General features: G+C 37.1%; 1 protein-coding gene across 3 annotated transcripts; it reads right to left on the bottom strand.

Annotated features, from left to right (window-relative positions):
- Positions 1-5,798: 5,798 nt before the first annotated feature.
- Positions 5,799-9,665, bottom strand: LOC132166685 (protein ASYMMETRIC LEAVES 2). 3 transcript variants are annotated; one of them, XM_059577547.1, is made up of 3 exons: positions 9,054-9,665; positions 6,918-7,618; positions 5,799-6,147 (listed from the first exon to the last, which is right to left on the bottom strand). In XM_059577547.1, the coding sequence occupies exon 2, from the start codon at positions 7,601-7,603 to the stop codon at positions 6,965-6,967; it is 639 nt and encodes a 212-aa protein (XP_059433530.1). In that variant the 5' UTR covers positions 7,604-7,618; positions 9,054-9,665; the 3' UTR covers positions 5,799-6,147; positions 6,918-6,964. The 3 variants fall into 3 exon arrangements, with proteins under 3 accessions (XP_059433530.1, XP_059433531.1, XP_059433532.1); XM_059577548.1 differs by lacking the exon at positions 9,054-9,665 and adding an exon at positions 8,226-8,995; XM_059577549.1 differs by lacking the exon at positions 9,054-9,665 and adding an exon at positions 8,265-8,995.
- Between the last annotated feature and the right edge of the window lie 11,034 nt (positions 9,666-20,699).

Below are 20,699 nucleotides of genomic sequence, written 5' to 3'. Positions count from 1 at the left end.
TCAATGAGAAAAATAGGGCTTTGGTACCAAGCATCGACTGGAATGCATCCAAATTATTAAGCACCAACCAGCTGCAGCTCTACCCATGCCCATGTCCTTTTTTCTTTCACTCACGCAAGATTAATTTACCAACTTAATTATTTATTAGCTCCCTACACCTATTTTCAATAATATTAATATTTTTAACACGTGTCATGTGATGTGGCCAAATTCCTTAATTATGCCCCGTTAATGCCTGGCCAGATGAGCTAGCCAATCAGCTTTAGATCGAAAGTAAAATGATAAGAAGGGAAATGACATGCAGGACCCCAATAACATTCTTATAATTAATATTTTCGTGAGATTTTCCTAAATTTCTCCCTTTTGAAGAAATATTGTTTTTTCATAATGAATGAAAGTAAAGTAAGTTTCTTCAAAATATATATTAGTAGGTGATTCTCTAACATTTATTTTTCCATAATTAAGTTGCAGTCCTCTCCTTAAAAAGATGTAGATGTTGTATGGAAATTTATCACGAAAAACATTAATTATTTTATGCAACATTATGAGGTTAATTGAGCCTCTTGAAGTTATCAATTAGAAGTGTGATCCCCTCGAATAGATGGATTTACTATTTTATTTTCCTTATTTCCTGTTTTTAATCGATGGTATTAGAGTCCTTTCTTTTCCATCAATAAGTAGAAGAAGATTTTATGCCGTATATATAATACATAGAGCAAGCAGAGAGAGGTCGGTATCTCATATTTAACAGAATACGCTAAGGTTTCAAGCAGCAACCCTTGACAAGAAGAGGTCACTTGAGTCAACATTCGACTCGACATTTCTTGAGAAATGAAGCAATTAATTGATGATTCCATCAATTGAGCCATCGACTGTCAAAAGCGGAGTTCTATGGCAATCGGAACTCGGGCTTCACTAGAAGTATGACAATGATAAGATTAGGAGTATGGAGTTTCACACACACATATATATAAGTAGTGGAGTTCCCACGTTGAGATGCAGGAGATGCTCTGGCTAGGTATCACGAACAAAACATTATTTCGAACTGTTGATCGAACACTAAAAACATCAAAAGGTGGAGATAACAACTATTAATCTCGAAGGGGAGGTAATCTAGTGGTTTGATTGGTTTGAAGTGTGCCACAAAAACAACCTGGGAGGAGTTTGTGGAAGGGGCTGTAACGTGCTATAACTTATAAGATTTTAACTATCATGAATTTCATAGTAAATTAATAAAAAGAAACATACCAGAATCCATTACTTCTTTTAATTTTTCTTTTGAAAGCATAAATACTAAAAATCGGTTTCATAAAATTGACATAGCATACTATAACTTACAAGATCTTAACTATCATAAATTTCACAGTAAATTAATAAAAAGAAACATACCAGAATCCATTGCTTCTTTTAATTCTTCTTTTGAAAGCATAAATACCAAAAATCGGTTTCTCTTGCTTGACTCACTTAAGGTACATAAAGATGATGGAAATTGCGTACATTTATAAGGCAGAGAGAGGACCGGTTTCCTTTATTCCTTTATGACTCAACTTCCCATCAAAATAAGAGTTAATTCAATAGGAAACCACTTCTCTTAATTAATTAACTAACAGTTTATTAAAGATTATGATTAAATAATCTCATAACTTAAAGAGTCTAATAAATACTCATATGTGTCATGTCATGTGGGACATTAAATTCTTACAAGGGCTCCTTGTTCGATTTGGTCTCTTAGTGTATGAAAACATGGATGTTGAGCTAGTAAAAATTCGGTAAACATAGATAGTAGATGAATATAAAAGTCGCTTTAAGCTTCTCTCCAATCGAGAGTAAGACTGGTGCGAAAGACAGTTAGTGGTGATGTTCATTGAAGGATTTTTATAACGCCTCGAGAAAAATTAACTAGTAATTAATTTCATAACGCGTCTACCATTTTCTTCTGGACAAAATGGAAATAAGGGGGACATTTAACTCTCTTTGTAAAAGAGAGTGTATGCAGTGGAAGACTTCACTTAAATCAACAAACAAGATAGTCACTAATTAACCGGCCCACATTAGAAAATTAATTACTAGAGTTAAAACAAAACATCAAAATATAACTTAAATATCCACCCAGCTAAGATTAAGGGCTTTGTTTGTTAAACAACATCAACTTTACAAGTCTTCAAGGAGTAACTCAATTGGCTGTAAAGCACGTCTCGTAAAGTAGAGATCACTAGTTTGAATCTCTCATTCTCTTATGTGGACATGTCAAAAAAATAAATAAATAAAACATCAACTTTACAAGGCACTGTTCATAATAAAATAAAAAATAAAATAAATAATGATTGGTATAGAAAAGTTAAAAAATAGTATTAAAAAGTTAAAAATTTTTGTTTTGTAATGATTTTTTTATTTGAATAGTAGTAAAAAGTAAATAATGTGATATAAAAGTTAGAATATTTTGATGTTAATTTTTTTGTTGAAAAAAATGAAGTGAATTGTGTGTGAGAGTATAGTGTTGTTTAACAAACACTACCTAAAAGTGCTAAAGCATTGAAAGACAAATATATCTATCATCCAAATGACGAAAACCTCAATGGTTACAAGACATTAGATACCACATTTAAAGAAACCCTATGGGTACTATACAACCCAATTTTGAACCATCAACCACCATTTATAGCTACCAACTCAAGGTTGGAATCAAAGATCAATCTAATGAGAGCATCCAAAGACATTGTCCTGCTCAGTTGCACAATAACCATCCTCAAAGGTACAACTAGCTATGAAACAACACATATTTTACTAGTGAAAAGATACAAGCGTTAGTCCACAACTTAGTGAATAAAACGTTATTTATGCAGTGAACTTAGTTGGGTATCAAAAGGTTTATAAATCACAATCATTAAAGATTGCATGACAAGATTATGCAGTATAAATATAATAGATGATAATTAAGACATAAATGTCCAATAATTTAACTCTAAATGGTATATTTGAGTCTTTAACTCTTTCTTGGTAGGATTAACATTATTTCGAGAGACCTATAATATAATACTGATGCCCCAGATATTGTCGCATACCATCATGTACTAGCAGCCTGATAAAGTCTGACATCAAGTGGCTTGTGCTACTAACAAAATGGTAATGATGATTTATCATTTCATGGTGCACTTGTTACAAATAACCATTGAATCCAAAGCTAAACAATAATAATAAATCTCTTGACCATAGGGATAACCCAAAGTCAATAACTATTATCCCGCACTTTTCGGTATACCATATCATACGATATAATTTATTTCACGGTCTTTTACATCCATGCATTTACAAACTTATCATTTTTATTATTTTTTTTTTTGAAGTGATTTTATTATTATTTTATTCATTAATCATTTTCTTAAAAATAAAATTCATGCTATTAAATACACAAAATACACAAAATAATCATGCTATATATGCAAATAACAAATATATGTGTGAGTTTTACTCACCAAGCATCTTTCTCACTCTAGAATTCTAAGGTGAAGAGGGCAACTAAAATGGGAGGTTTGAATGTATGGATGAATTTATAGACTTCTCATGGCCGTTCAATAGGCTGAGGTGTTCAGGGTTTTAAAAAAACTTCCATACACTTTATCGAACGTTCGGCATCCCATTCAATTATTCGAGATTCAACTCCAACGTTCATCATCGAGTCATTCTAACGTTTGTCATGCAAAAGAAATTCTTGAAAATACCCAAAAACTCTACCTCTCCACACTTGTAATAACTGCCTATATATACTTATTTATATCAATTGAAGCATACTTTTCCCAAATTAAAATGTCGGGGTACGTATTACAGTTTCGACTAGAAATCCGCCGAGCTAGAAGTCAAGACTCAATGGACACTCGGAATATGATTGCTGCCTCCTTAATTGTTCGCAACAATGCAGAAGGCAAGGCTTAGCTTAGCGAGGGTAGTCGCCAAACTATGAAAGAGGTAAATAAACCACTAATTGGTGGAAGTAGCACATCTTTTACTCCAATTCAGAACACTCATACCATATATAGGTTTGACGCAAAAGAGCTCAAGGAACACACAGCAAAAAGCTTGTGGTGGCATATATTGTGATGAGCTAGAGATGGCAAATGGGACATCAATGCAAACAAGGGCGACTACTGATAATTGAACCTATAAAAGCAAATACTGAAGTAATTGAGAAGAGTGTGGAATTTGATCAGAACGGTATGGAATCTAAAGATAACAATGATTTATTGTACATGCTTTAGCTGCTTATTCCAACTCCCAAATTATGCAAGTGAGTGGTTTAATCGAGTCTCAGCCAGTGGCGATATTCTTGATTGATATGGGGGGTACTTAATTAGCAATTGATGGATATCAATATTTACACTTGTAGTCGAATCTTGTAAAGAAGCTTAGCACTTACAAATGGGAGAAACCTACATTGCCAAGGTATATACGCGCCCTGAAGTGAAGTTATGGACCGACCACTTTTTATTACCGCTGAAAAATTATGAGGTTGTTTTAGGTATTGAGTGGGTGCAAACTTTGGGAGATATTTATTGACACTTTTCAAAAATTGACTATGAGATTTATGTTGAAACTTGAATGATACAAAGGTAGGTGGAGAAGGCTGATTTACTAATGAAAGACTTCATTAATAATCAACCTTGAGGACAATTAAGGTTGTTTTGAAGAGTATTGAGATGATAGAATCCCCATATATCTCCATAATATTTTCTTAATATTCTCCCATAATCATAATTATTGCATATTCAATTGCAATCTTCTCATTAATAAGTGATTATGTAATAATTATTTTCCTAGTATAAGCTGTAATTCTCTATAAAATGATGTAGTTGTTGTATGGTAAACTATCAAGGAAAACATTTGCTTAATGCAACATCTGGAGGTTGATTCCCTTGAAATAATAAATTAGAAGTCCGATCCTCTCGATCAAAACGATTAATTATCCTTTTGTTTTTCTTATTTCCTATTTTTGAACGATAGAAACCCTCATGCTTCTGTTATAAAGCAAGATTGTTGTTATGGCCTGAATCTTCACAATGCTGTAGGTGGATGCTTTAGTTTGGAGAGGGAATATTGAGAGATGAAGGCTTGAGAGCGACAAGAGGTCCACCTTAATAAGTACCAAACTTTTTTTTTTTTTTTTTTTGACATATCCGCACATAGAGATAGGGGGAAATGGGAAGAATGAGGATTCGAATTAGTAATTTTCGCTTCATGAAGCGTGATCCCCAGCTGATTGAGCTACTCCTTAGGAACTGGAACAAAAAAATTAAAAACATATAAATGTTGTGTTTTTAGGCATAATGGAGGAATTCTTGCTTATCCACGTGGCACAATTCTGTGAATTCTAGCTGGATAGACTCATTACACACACATGTATATATGAATTTAATAATTTATTTAAGAACTCATTTCATCTTTTTTTTTTTTTTTTAAGAATATTGAGTATTTCTCTTAAGTCTATTAATTGTCCTAGATATCGATTTATTAGATTATTTTTGAGTTCATTTCCATATAAATTCAATGACAATATATAGGCTACTTTTATATGATAAGAATTGAAAGTAATTAATGACAATTATATATATATATATATATATATAATTTTCTTATGAATAAATGATAGGAGATTAATTTTATTTTTCACATAGCTAGGTTGATCATGTGGTGCATGTAGTTTTAATAATTTTGTATGTCACTTAAAACGTCTTATAATTATTTGGGCACAAAGCGATGAAAGGTTCATCATGTAAAAGCTCTCCTATCACATTCAGTGCTTCAACTAGCAAATAATATAGTGGTCTGTGCATTTGACTGTGCAGATTAGAAAAGTTCAAAGGGGTAGAAACAAAACCAGACCACCGTGCCTGGCATGGCACTTTTTAAGAGGAAAACTCCAGGAACTATTTCGGAGTTACTGTGAAACTGGAAGAGCAAGTACAGTTTTGGCTAATAACAAATGAGAAAATAGTTAATTATAATATAGATCATAAAAGTAAAGACTGAAGAGGCATGAGCTAGATATGACAAAATTGTCTATAAAAGGGTATCAATAATTAAGATAAAATCCCAAACACTCTCTTTCTCTCTCTTAAACTCGCTCGCGATGCTGAGTCCTTCAAAGTTCAATCCCTGAAAATGAGAGCCCAAAAGAAAATTAATAATAGAATTGGGTTAATTAATTATAAACAAGTTAAATTAAGATCCTAATGACTGTACAAAAGGGATGTCGAGTTTCAATTGCATGAGACACTGAAATGGCAGTGACTATGTCACGCAACCGTGCGCATTGTAGGCTGTATCATAAGAAAAAAGTCTGTAGACTCTGGAGTCAGGACACTGAACCACACAGTGTCAACTGTGGGCAATAAACTACTCATGCGCGGATATATTATTTCAGAGCCATTTCCTTTTTGCAATATTATACCCGGTTCCTAGGGTTTTTGGTCAACACCTCAACAGTGGGATATGTGACTGAGTTTTTTTTTTTTTTTTTTCTTTTTTCTTTTAAAGTGCCAGTCACTAAATTCTCTTTTACTTGTAAAAATTCAAGTTAATATGTTAAGCTTTTCTTGAAACAACGCATCCATTCACCTTGTATATATATTAAAAGTATAAATCATTGTATTCTTATTTGGATTTAAAAAAAATAAAAACAAAATATTGGAACCCTAATTTCAGCAATAAAAATATAATTATAACCCAGCTAGCACCTCATTTCTGCCCTACAATCTACATTAGGATGATCAGATGGTGACCGCATAATTTAATCAAAACATTCCCAGAGCAGCAAGATAACAATATATATATATATATGGTAGCAGTCTCATTAGTTAGTTTGCAGAAATAATGATAATGATTAAATCATGATTATATGTATTAAGAGTTTGGAGATATTGTACCTATGACGGGTTGGGCAAAGTTTGTGATCCATGGAAGAGAAGAAACCCTAAGAGGGGTCAATGGTACGACGGTCGTCCCCAGTAGCGGCCCTAGGTTGCTGAAACTGACTGAGTTGCCCTATGCTTGCGGAGACATTCATAGCCAAAAGGCTTGCATCATAGTTGTTCCCCGTATCAAAGCTCCTAATCATCTGCTGCTGATTGGGAAAAAACTGGTGATGGTAGTGGTGATGGTCCCGGCCGCCACCGCCGATCAGATTAATTCCCAAGTTCTGCTGGTGGTTGTGATTGGTCGCCGTGGCGGCCGCAGCAGCGGCAGCAATTAGGCCGTGGCTTGTGATGCCCAAGTTCTGGTATTTTGAGAGTTCAGATTTGGCGCAACTGAGGTCCATCTGGAGTTGGCGAAGTTGGTGTTGGAGGAGAGAGATGACTCCCACGCACCCGTAGACGGGGTCACGGAGACGCATGTCGGCCTCATAGGCCAGAGAATTCACGGCGTCCTCGCGCTGATGGGGGTGCAACTCGTTCAGAAGCTTTGTCACGTTGCTTGCCCCAAACACTTTGTGCACGTTTGCAAATTTTTGGGGTTGGTCCGGTGGGAAATATGGTGCAAAAACGCACTCCGGCTGGCATTTGCGCCGCAGAAACTTGCACGCTGCACACGGGGAATTCGACGACGATGCCATGTTCCACTTTCTCCTCTGCAAATCAAACAAGATCCAGCATCCAATGTGACAATGATATAAGAGACAAGGGGCCTTAGAAATTTATGAAAATTACAACCAAAAGGGAAAAATAAATTATTACGAAATTTTTTACTCATATATACCATGATAGGCAGAAAGAATTAACAAACTGAACATGATTTGAGTTTATCAAGTGTAAATATTGACCATTTTAATCTTGGGGACGAAGAAATAAATAGGGGAAAATTTTCTTAATGAATAGATTAACTAGAAGAAATTGAGCAAACAATTTAGTTAATTTAATAATAAAAGATATTTATATATATAAAAAAAGCCTAAAAGAGTACAGAAAATAATTGACAGTCCATGACACAAAGGCGGTGCGACTATAATTGTAAAGTCTAAAAAAGGTTATAACAGCACTAATCGAACTTCGAATCCGCAAGATCTTAGACCGATTTTTTTTTTTTTTTTTTTTCTCAAAATCAAAATTAGTAGGAAATATACATTTAATAAAAAGGGGATTTATTAAGCGTAAGGTGGCGGCCGGCCTTTAAATGAGAAATAACTTCGGCGAATAAAAAAATAGTTAGTTAATGTAAAATAGGAAGGATATCTATACCTCTGCAGGATCTGGTTGTAATAATACTGATTTTCTTACCTGATTTGTCTTCAGAAGGAATCAAAAAAATATATTCTTGGTTTCGGCTAGAGTTTACGAGATCTGGCTGTAAAAGATGGAGGTAGGTGTATGGTCAAATTGCACAAATCAAGCAACAAGCACACAAGATTCCCTGAATGACATGATATACAATAGTCCCATTTCTCTCACCACCCAGAAACCCTAAACCAGCGGTGGAGATATATACAAGGTTTTACTTTAGAAGGAGAAAATGGGTCTTGAGAGAGAGAGAGAGAGAGAGAAAAAGAGAGATCAGAAGATGAGGATTTGATGAGTACCTTTGTGTGGTAGGGTTTGGAGAGGGAGCAGAAAGTAACGGGAAAAGGAAGAAAGGTAGATTTTGAGTACCCGTATGGTGGGATTGAGGGATTGGATCTCGTGAAGAGGAAAGGTTATATATATTTCACTCTTTCCGATGAAAAGTTTGGAAGCAGATCTTGCTTGAAATTCATACAAGCGTATATTACTTCAATTTTTCCTTTAAAGATGTGAGACTTTTAAGAGAGGGTTTGATTGAAGACCTTGGGATGAACAAACTCATGATACCCCATCATACACCAATGGCTATAAAAATGCAAAAGAATTGATGAAAAGGATAGATGTGATGAGAATAAGAGTGGTCTGATTCTGACTGAGGGGAGATCTTGGGATGATGGAAGAGTCTCCTTCTCCTCTAATTCTTATTCTTCTTTTTGCCTTGGGAGTTTAATAAAAAAACGCAAGAAAATGAAAAAAAAAAAAAAAAAAGTAGAGGGAGAGTATTCCTACTTCAAGACGTGGGGCGGCCTCGATTTCTTCAGTCAAACCTTTTTCTTTCTTCAAACTACTGCTATACTATTATTGATATTGATGATGGTGGATGTGGCTGATGAAAATGGATGGACGATCTCCCAAAGCCCTTGAAGCTTTTCACAGTCGGCTCCTCTTTTTCCTCCCCTCCTTGGTCTTACTTACTTGGTTGTACGTCCTTTGTACAGGAAATCTCTTTCCCTTTCTGTTTCCTTGTCTAATTTTTTTCTTTTTGTCGGCTTTTCCTTGCTAAGACCCCTTCTTTTAAGCCGTTGGGGAGAATAATATTAGATATCTAAGCTTGCTGTTCATGCAAAATTTATCTTCTTTTTGGCGCTCTTATCGCTTCTAAATCTTCGCCGGAAAAACAAATGGCACGGAACATGCATATAAAGATGATGATCACAAGGGCAGGTTGAGCAGGAGAGAGAGAGAGAGAGAGAGAATTGAGAGTGGTGGGTGGGAGGTAATATCGGCGAGGCGGGGGAAAGTCCCCCAGAAGCAGAGGCTAAGGAGACGCGGAGAAAGCAAACACAGTGTGAGTTGGAGTAGAGATAAGAGAGTTGGGGGGAGTGACGGGCTTTGTGGTTGTTCTTACATTATTACTACTTATTTAAGACACTATCAGAGATTTTGTTTGTAGCATGTTGTGTTGTGTAGTGACATGACCCATCTTCCTATCCTCTGAACAGTACTAAATAGTATAGGGGTAGCATCTTCTCTTTCTTGTGTCTTTGTAGGCTTTCAGGTTGTGCTTTCTGTCCCCTATCCTCTCTATATTACCCTCCATATTCTTTTTTTTTTTTTTTTTTTTCATGGCTACAGCTATATTACAGGGGTTCCGTAATTACCGTAATTATTTGCTTGGAAATGCTTGAAGCAAATCAATTTGTACATGCATGATCTCTGTCGTCTTTGACCGTTTTTAGGATTTCAACTTTCAAGGGTTTTAGGAATAATCCTACATTATTCCTACTGATCAACTGATCCTCGACTTCAAGGCTAGCGCGATAGGCCCACGGCCCGGATAAGAAAATTTCCGGGATTGGCATATCCCGAGAGAACACAAAGAATATTTGAAGGGTTATTCTCAAGACAAGCACCTCTCGGGGTCATCGGCTAGAACAAACATCTCTCAAGGTCATCAAGTATTACTTCAGCACAGAAGATTCTGGTGACTTTTATCTTCTAACCAAGAGGAGGCCTTACAGGAGTAGGAGTCTCAATCCACGATTAGAACTTCCTAAAGAATCTGATACAAGAGCCATACTCCAAACCAAATTGGAGTAGGACTAGGACCTCAGGATAATTCTAACTCTTAAGCACTCTTACCAAATTGAAGAAGGAGACCCAGTCCAAGTATAACACCTAGACTAAATTATTGTGCATTAACCATATATTTATCATAGAGAAATCACGCCTTTGCATTCACACCTCTAAATGTTGACTCATTAATATTAATTACAACTTGTTTCACGACATAATTTTCATCCATTAAATATGTTTAATAGCCCAATATGATTGGAAGTATATCTTAAAATAAAATGGTAATTCGTAAAGGCAAATTGCGCAATTTGCCTTTACGAATTGCAGTGAACCAATTCAGATGTGTGACCAGGTGAGTTCAAATGGAGTGGCAGCTTCAGAGGCAAAATGTAATTTACCTTATTTTCTTCGTTTGCAGTGGGGACGGGGATTGGAATTTTGCCCGATAAGTGACTGGTATGGAGATAAGCAATTAATAAGTTGCTCGGTTGGGAATGGGGTCGAGAAACTTGGCCCACACGGCCACCCAGGCCCGCTGCGATCGATCCCTACCATCGAATTAGGCATATCTATTCGTAATTCAACTGATTTACTCACTTAAATAATTCAATCCTTTCGGTTTTATCCTGCTCATTTAATCATTTTCATTGTACGTAATTCAGGGTACAATGAAAAAATAATAAATAATGAGGTGATAAATATGGTAAATTATGAGGTGTTAAAATTGATAAATGCTGCTAGAAAGATAAAATATTTCTTGATAGAATATTACCTAAGTTTAGGAAATCTTTATTCGCTTTTCGCTATCGTGTAACTTTTTTTTATCTTTTTAAAGAAAAATTAAAATAACAAGGATGATAAATCATAAAATACCAAATGGCTCCTAATTTAATTTGTTGTTTTCTATTTCTCTTATTCTAGAACATAAAGTCACCATCAAACAAATGGAGCAATGGTTTTATCTTAAGAGTAATACTAAAAATTATATTTTTATCCCATAATTTTAAAGTGACATTTCTAACTAATTATTATAATTTTTTTAAAAAAATTGATCTAATATATAGTTGGTTGAGACTGTCATGTTAGCATTATATGATAGTTGTATAATTAATAAAAATATAGTTTTTAACATTATTTAAAGCCGAATGACTTTAATCAAATAGCTATGGCACCAACAAATGATTTTTATTATTATTATTATTATTATTATTTTGGTATCTTCTCCTATTACTTGGTTAGAAGAGAAAATAATTACCAAGAAATGACTCCCAATCGAGGACAACATTCTTCTCATCCGCATTGAATTATATATATATATATAAAGTCTAGAGTAGTGGTATAGTGCTATATACTTCATTTTTATAGACTATTGGAATTACTGAGCAAAAATAGACCGGTGGATTGTATTCGAAATTAGACAACGCAGGCCTAAAATATTGTTTATGAGAAATTTTGACATTTTTTTTTGTTTCTTTTTGACATACAATCAGCAAAACATTTCATGCCAAAATTTTATTACATACTAGTAAATGATTAACTCATTGAATTAGAACAAGTTTTTGATTGTTCCCATAATCCCATTCCATTCATTCTAATTGAAGAAAGTCAGGCAAATTCAAAAAAGCTATCTTCGGCTGGACCTTCTTCCAGGAACAACGCTAAGATTAGTGGAATTAACCTGATCTCGTGTTATCTCCTACGGGCACAGTACAAAAGAGTCAGAATATAAACAGCTAGGAACAGTTTACCCTCTAAGAATTTGGTTACTCCAAATTAAAGAAAAACAAAAAGAGTAACTAATATACCACTATCATACAATTTACCTTTAAAAAAATAAAAATAAAAATAAAAACTATCACACAATTTATTGTCATAATCTTAAATATAGACTTTATTTATTTATTTATTTTTAATTTTTTTGAAGAAATCGTGGTATTCTCATTATAGCAAGTCAAAAGAAGCAGGGACATGACGTTATGCTTCAAGAATATCGCGAATACAATCCGGGGATTCAGAGCCCCACACACGTTCCACATTGTCTTTCAGCGCCTGGCGAGCTAAAGCATGAGCAGCCTGGTTGTGTTTTCGTGAAATATGACCCAACTCCCAGCGAGGTATACCCACCAAAGAAGCTTTTATATCAGCCACCAATTGGCCTGTACCGCTGTCATCCATGTCGGTGGAATTCATTGCATTTACCAAAACCTTTGAATCACTTTCCATCATCAGGTTGTTTAGTCCCAGCTCTTTACATAGATGTATGGCCATGAAAGCAGCCAATGCTTCTGCAGAAAGAGGATCCAAATGACCTGGGCGTGGCGAGCATTTTGCAGCATACAAGTTCCCCTGGTAGTCACGAATAACTGCCCCTAGGCCCAGTCTGCCATTTCGCCCGTCAATGCCTACGTCCCAATTCACCTTATGTCATCCAACAGGGGGAGCCTGCCATACATCTAAAGGACTAGGAGCAGTAGTTAGGCTCCCACGACACTGCTCCATCTGAGACTTGAAGATGTCAGCTGCCTGAGAAGCCTGCTGCATAACAGTATTGGGGTGTAAGAACGATCCCCCATGAACTACCTCATTCCGCCGAAGCACCCTAACAAATAAATGGAATTCCGCACTGCTGCACTTCCGAAACATTCCTTCAACAACCTGTAGAAAATCTGGGCCTACATATGAACTCTTTTGAAATATTATAGTCCCGACACTCCATACATCTCTAGCTGACGAGCATTGCCAAAGTATGTGGAAAGTAGTTTTCGGCTCAAGCGCACAAATAGGACACAACGGAGTATCAATGATCTTACGACGTCGAAGATTGTCTCGAGTTGGAAGAATCTCATGGCAAGCACGCCAAATGAAATTTTTCTCCACATTCGGAATTTGAAGAGACCACAAATGATGCCAAATATTACTTTTGCTGTTCCGAGAGGAGCCTTCAGCCTTTGTAGCCAATACAATTTCTTTTTGGAGGTGATATGCGCTCTTTACTGTAAAGGTCCATGTAGTTGTTCCCTGCCATATCAGCTTGTCTTCCTGGTTCGTGTGACTTATAGGGATGGACAAGATGATTTCCCTTTCCTCCTTTGAGAAAATCTGCTCCAAGAGAGATTACTTCCACCAAAATGTCTCTGCATCAATAAGGCTACTAACGGTAGAAGTGGGATCAAGTACCCTTGGGCAAGATTGCACCTTGAAAGTAGATGGAATGGGAATCCATCGGTCCTCCCAAATACGAATCGTTCTTCCATTCCCAATCCTCCATATTAGCCCCTCCCGAACTAAAGCACTGGAACTTTGAATACTCCTCCAAGCAAAAGACGGTTTTCGCCCTAAAGGAGTATCAAGAATTGAACATCCGGGGTGGTATTTGGCTTTGATAATATGCGCAATTAGGCTATCAGGTGTCTTCCACATTCTCCAAATTTGCTTGGCCAAAAGGGCCTTATTAAAGCAAGCTAAGTCGCGAAAACCCATGCCTCCATAAACCTTAGCCACACCCATTTTGTCCCAATTCATCCAATGAATCTGTTTCTCCTTCTCCTGGTGTCCCCAAAAAAATTTCATCATCAATGAATTGATTTCCAAAATTAATGAAGTAGGGAGCTTGAAGAGGCTCATGCAATATGTGGGGATAGCTTGGATCACCGTCTTCAACAAAATCTCATTTCCTGTTTGAGAGAGAAATTTTACTTTCCAATCTTGAAGCCACTTCCAGACTCTCTCCCTAATATTTTTGAAAGCTGTTATACGTGAACGGCCCACTACAGCTGGTAGACCCAAATAGGTATCATAACGCTGTGTCGTAGGGATCCCTGCCACCCCTTGTATGAGCTCCTTAACCACATTAGGTGTATTGCAGCTAAAAAAGATCCTCATTTTGTTTGTGTTCATTTTTTGTCCCGAAGCTATCTTATATTGATGCAAAATAAGATACAACTAATTCCATTGGGAAAGGGACGCCCTGCAAAAAAGAAGGCTGTCATCCGCAAAGAATAAGTGACTTATCTCTGGGCCATACTTAGATGTTGGAGCCCCAATTAGTAACCCTTCCCTGCGTGCCTGATACAACATGGAGCTCAGAGCCTCTACATATATAAGAAATAGGTAAGGTGAAATGGGATCTCCTTGGCGAATGCCCCGAGAAGGGGTAATCATTCCACAAGGAGACCCATTAACAAGTATGGAATACCTAACCGATTTGACACACATCATGATTAGGGATATCCACCGCTTATTGAATCCCATCTTTCTCATAACAGCCTCCAAAAACCTCCATTCCACCCGATCATAGGCCTTGCTCATGTTGAGCTTTACAGCATAAAACCTTTCCTCCCCCTCATTCTGGTATGCATCGTGTGCAGCATTTCAAACGCCGCAAAAACGTTATCCGTGATCAAACGCCCCGGAATAAAGGCACTTTGGGACTGATCAATAATATGTGGTAAAATCTTCTTGAGACAGTTAGCTAGAACCTTGGCTATAATCTTATACAAGACGTTGCATAAACTTATAGGCCTAAAGTCCACAACACTCATGGGGTGTTTATTTTTTGGAATAAGGGCTACATGAGTCATATTTAGATCAAGAGGCATGTCTCCAGAATTTAATATATCAAGAATAACCCTGCTTACCTCATCTCCCATGGTGGACCAGTTTTTTTGGAAGAAGCAGGCATTCAACCCATCCGAACCCGGGGCCTTGAGGGGAGACATTTGGAATAAAGCTGCTGTAATTTCCTCTGTTGTGAAGCTTTTTGTTAATTCCAGATTCATTTCCAGTGAAACACGGCAGCCCAAGTGTTGTATACACGGGTTCAAATCACTATTTTGCCCTTTAGAAAATAACTTTGTGAAATATAGCACAAAGGCCTTCCCCACGTCCTCAGGTTTGCTCCACTTCAGCCCATTCTCATTAGTTATTAACCCCACATAATTCTGCTTACATTTTGAGTTGGCACAAGCATGATAATACTTGGTGTTCCGATCACCATACTTGAGCCAATCCTCCTTAGCTCGTTGTTTCCACCAAAGCTCTTCCCTTTCTAACAGCCCCTGTAACTCCTGCCCCTCTCCTGAATTCCTACCAGCTGCTTCTGCAGCTTGGATATTTGGGCTTGGTATTTCCAAGTGTGGTTCTCCTCCAGTCAATTAATTCTTTTACACAGCTATGCAATTTTGACTTTAAGCCATCCCATTTCCTTTCTTGCATGGCAGATTGATTCCATATTTTTGAAATAATATCCCTGCAACCATCCTCCAAAGCCCAACAAGCTTCAAAGCGGAACCTTGGCTTTTGACAAGCTGGACCATTCCTTCGCAACAGGTGTAGTGTAAGAGGGGCATGATCGGAACAAATGGCTGTCTCCACAATAACTTCAGCATCCGGAAACAGGACCCTCCATTCATGGTTTGCAACTCCACGATCCAATCTCTCTTTAATGAGCTTTAAGCCATCTTGACGATTACTCCAAGTAAACTTGGGACCGCAAAAACCCAAGTCAGTTAAGTCACACTCTTCAAGTGTTGTTTGGAAAGCTTGTATGAGATGAGACCCCATTGGCGCACGTTACCACCCAATTTTTCTGGCATCGTCGTAACTTTGTTAAAATCTCCACTATACATCCAAGGTGTGGGATTTAAACTAGCCAAAAGTTTCATTAAATCCCATCCCTCTTGTCTTTTGCTTGTCTCCGGGTGCCCATAAAACCCTGTAAATTTCCAATCCACACCAAGAGAGTGATGATGGACTATTGCATTTATATGATGACGGCTAAAGTTTTGGATCTCAACCCCACTTCCCTCCTCCCAAAAAAGCGCTAGACCGCCACTTTTACCCATACAATCTACTACGAACATATGCTCAAAACCCAATTTCATTCGAATACCCTCCATTTTATTTTTTCGTAACTTGGTTTCCATAAGAAAAACCAAGTTGGGATTCTTTTCTTTCACCATTTGACGAAGTTCGTGAGCTGTGTGAGGGTTCCAAAGCCCTCGACAATTCCAGCTATAAATGATCATTGCGGTCGGCGGGGCTGTAAACCAGCCTCTGCCATCCCCGAACTAGATATTGGATCACATTCACTGCGATCACTTCGTTTACAATTCTTTTTAATAGCAACATCCATCTTCTCCTCTCCCCTGAAGCCCCTTTTTTTTGGACTAGGAGTTGCTAAACACCCGTTCGACTCCTGTTCTATGTGCTTACGCTTCCAAGACATTAAACTCTTTCCTTGATCTCCATTCTGTTTTCCATTAAGCTGCAAGCCTCCAACCTGATGGTCCTTCATTGTTTTTTATATTTCAATTAAAATTGGGCCTGAGTAGTTTCCCCCAGAATTAGAAACAAATCCTCCATAACCCATAGAGAGCGGGTTTGGGCTGCTGCTTGAGGCAATTCGGCCTGAGGGTCACTTTCTATTTGGAGACAGCTTTGGGGAGGCCAGCTGTTCCGTCCCTTCTAGAAAACTCCTGCTCGTTATATTCTCCTCCCCCTTGTGCCCTGTTTCTCCTTTATTATGGGTCCACGTTTCCTTGTCATGATGCTGTGCTTGGTTATTCCCATTTATTCCTTCATAATTACTTTCCTTATTAGTCCGATCCATCCCCTCGCAATTTCACCCGTTACTCCCTTGACGTGCGCTGATGCTCCGTGATTTTTTTTTTTTTTGAAAAAATAGTGATGACTTTCCTGAAATACTCCTCCACTGTCCGCCCCCTCGCCGGAATCTGCAGTGTCATATTTCCAGCCAAAACCAGTGTTGTCTTCACGTTCAACGGATTTTTTCTTTTCCTTCCTAGCCCGCTCATGTTGGTCATACGTGGATTGTCCTTTATTCATTGTGTATCTCCCAAAACCCCTTTCTGGTTTTCTTGTTGGTGAGGCTGCTCTCAACCAAGGGCCATATCGAGGGGTGGTTTCTTGATTTCTGAATTCACTTTTATTCAAACATCCATTCTTTCCATGACTGAGCACACCACAATGGAAGCAAAAAATTGGGAGTCGTTCATACTGGAATGTAATCCACACTAGTTTCCCCTGAAGATTCAGTTTACGCCCATGCAGGAGAGGTTTAGTCAGATCCAAGCGTACCTTCACCCGTAGAAATTCTCCCCATCCCATTCCATTTGCCTCCGTATCCACTGCTTCCACCTCACCCATAGTAGCTCCGATCTTCAGTCCAATTTCATTGCCCATACATGCCAATGGTAAATTAATCATACGAACCCAGAAGGTCGCCTTATCGAAAGTGAAATCTGATGGTTGTGCAAGACCATCAAAGTCCTCAATCAAAAAAAGGTTACCTTCAAAGACCCAAGGCCTTCCACTCAAAACACGCTCCTTGTCCTGCTTGTCAGAGAATTCGATTAAGAATAAATTCTCCCTCGAGAACCTTAAAAACTAGATTCCCAGTAGGCTTCCACCATCTAATCAGAGTCTTCTTAATGATTTCTTTGCTCATCAAATGATCCACAATTAATTTCCCAACAACACATGCTTTCCCATATCTTGTTCTGACATCCAACTCCCTTTCTTGAATATCTACCTCTATGCATTCTTCATCTTTCGTCAGCTTCAGATTTTCCCAGAGCTTTGATAGTTCCTCTGCCATGGAGCAGGTTATGCAAAACAAAAAGGTTTTTACTTTCATAAGACTCAAGAGAGCCTGGAAAAACTTCTCCTTCTCGACTAGGAATGACTAGAGAGAAAACCGTTCCTTCTGCTCTAGAAGTTACAAGGTCCCAAAGAGAAAACTGTTTGAAATATCAAAATAAACCGTGCTAAGGTCGAGTATACGTTCCTAGCCAAACCTTCGTCCAGCAAAACCCCGGTTTCTCCCTAATGGCCTTGGCAGACAACGGGTAGTGCCACCTCAAAGGCTACACCTCCCCATTGTCCCCACTAGTTTCTGCGAAATCGGAGTTTTCATCAGCCGGCGGTGGAGTTGTCTTGTGTACATTTATTCTAAGATTGTTAACACCAAATATAGACTTATTAAGGACAAAGTTTTCACATGTTATTATAACAATTTATTGTTGTAATCACATGTTATTAAAAAAATGGACACATGTCATTTTTATAGACTAGGTTGAAGGAAATTTATCCTATCCAGTTTGGAAGAAAACTTTATCCCTGCTAGGAACAATTTATTGTCTAATCTTAAATATAGACTCATTAAAGTAGTAGTTAATTAGAGTCGATACCAGAGTTTCCATTTGCCAAAAATCCTATCATGAGATGTCATGAAATGGTCGGTTTTATGGCAAGCAAAGTACAATTTTTATATTTTTTTAGAAAAAAGTATAAATACCCTCCTCAAACTGCAACCCCATTATCAATATCCCCTCCAAACTAACAATCGTGTCAATATCCTCCATATTATCAACAAAATGTGTGTTCGCCCTTATATATAACAAAAATACCATTCATAAAATAAATAAATAAACTCTTCAAATTATTTTTTCAAAAAACAAAAAAAGAAAAAAGAAAAGAAGAAAAACCAATTGATAAGGATATGTTTTTAAAGAGCAAATTAATGAAAGAAATGATCAATAATATTAAATTTCCTAAATAACTAAAATTTTATACTTTCATTTGGTCGAATATATAATTAGAGAGAAGGGAAGAATGTAAAACATACCACGTGTTTGAATTTCATATCCAATGAGCTTTTCGACATCATCCTTCCAAAGTCAGAGCGTTCATTAATATTGATCAAACATCGGGATTTTGGCTTTGTTTCTCTTCCTTGAGCGCCTGATTTTCTAGCATTCATCACCTTGTCTACCATCCTACTTCCCAAAACATGTGTGACGTGTCCCGTTTCCTTTCCCTTGACTACTACTCTCTTGCTTGGATTCCACTTTTCGACCCCTCATTACGCTTGGTGAGCATGATTCCCTTCTTGGTTTTGCTGTAGAGGGTACCGGTTCTGCTGGTTTATGGTGAAGTACTGAACGACCCCTTGTAGCTGAAGTTGAACGGTCTGTTCTTAGATTAGGAGGTGTCTCATTGGAAAATTCTGGAATTTGAGCTGGAATTGTTGATCTCACTAGAGGTGACATACCTCTACTTCTAGTTTTGTTCCTATGTTTTTGGAGGTAAGGGAATCCATATGGATTTCTTTTTGGTTTGTGGATTTTGCTGTGTTTGTTCGCTTACACATCATATCGGTTACTGCAGGTTTTTGGTTTATTATTGGAGTTCCTTTGGTGCTTTTTGTAATTGGTTCAGTTGATGATAAAATGCTCCGTCTCTGACTAATTGGGGTAGTGGATCTCACTGGGAGCTTTGGATTTGGACGGGGAGATTTGGGTCTTCCATCGCTTTGCCTTGGGTGCTTCTGAGTTGTCATCTGCAAACTAGTTGGTTGTAAATAAATAAATAAATATATGTTAGTAGACGAGACATATATAATGGTATAAATTATAATTAATATAGTAAGGGGCACATGGTTCTGACACGTACCCGTGAAAAAGGTTGGATGATTGGCATCTCCCTTTGAATGACTAGTTCAGGGGCAGGTGCTTCCATCTCTAGAGATGGGAATAGAGGAGTTGCTGGTGGTGTTTTTAACCTTTCATTCACATATAGTAGTAGTACATATATAGCAGATAAGTTGGATGATGTGCCCAAGTAGGAAGTGAATTATATGTTGACATGCATGAAAATTATTAATTAAGACCGCGTGTCTACAGTTTGCCGCAAGAGATCATTCGAATGGTACATTAGAATTGAAAAGAGAAGAAAGTAATAATTCAAAATTTCTTTTGGAAGCCAAAAATTGCTCATAAGAACAAAAGTCACTCTACATATACTTTCTTCTTTTTATTTTCCTTCCTCTCTCTTCACATGCCAAAACTAAATTTCTTATATATATATATATATATATATATATATATATATATATATATATAAACCAATTTAGACAGCAATGAAAGGTTACCAGTTGTAATCATTTTTTCCGTTCTGATCAGCAAGAAATTCAAATCCAGGTCTTTTTCTTTGCAGATGGAATTCTATAGATTGGATAATTTCCTGTATTTTGAGTAAAGCTCAATAAACATACCAAGTTAATTAAAATGAAAAAAAAAAAAATTCAAAATCCATGTGAAAGCCCATATATACCAGAAGCAGTAGCATGGGGATCAAATTCTTCAGAAACAGGCTGAAGGAGGCTCAGAATGCGTTCTTCACGATTATACAATTCCCATAATAGAACAAGTTCTTCATCTTTGTCCTTCCGACCATTTATTGGTATCCCCAAGATCCTCCTGCCATTCATTATCTTCTTTTAATAAATATATGTTTTCCTGTAGAAATAATTATTATTTTGATGGGTAATGTACTAAT

Source organism: Corylus avellana, chromosome ca11 (genome assembly GCF_901000735.1).
Source record: "Corylus avellana chromosome ca11, CavTom2PMs-1.0".
Lineage (NCBI taxonomy): Eukaryota > Viridiplantae > Streptophyta > Magnoliopsida > Fagales > Betulaceae > Corylus > Corylus avellana.
This window is presented reverse-complemented; position numbering and strand designations above follow the sequence as displayed.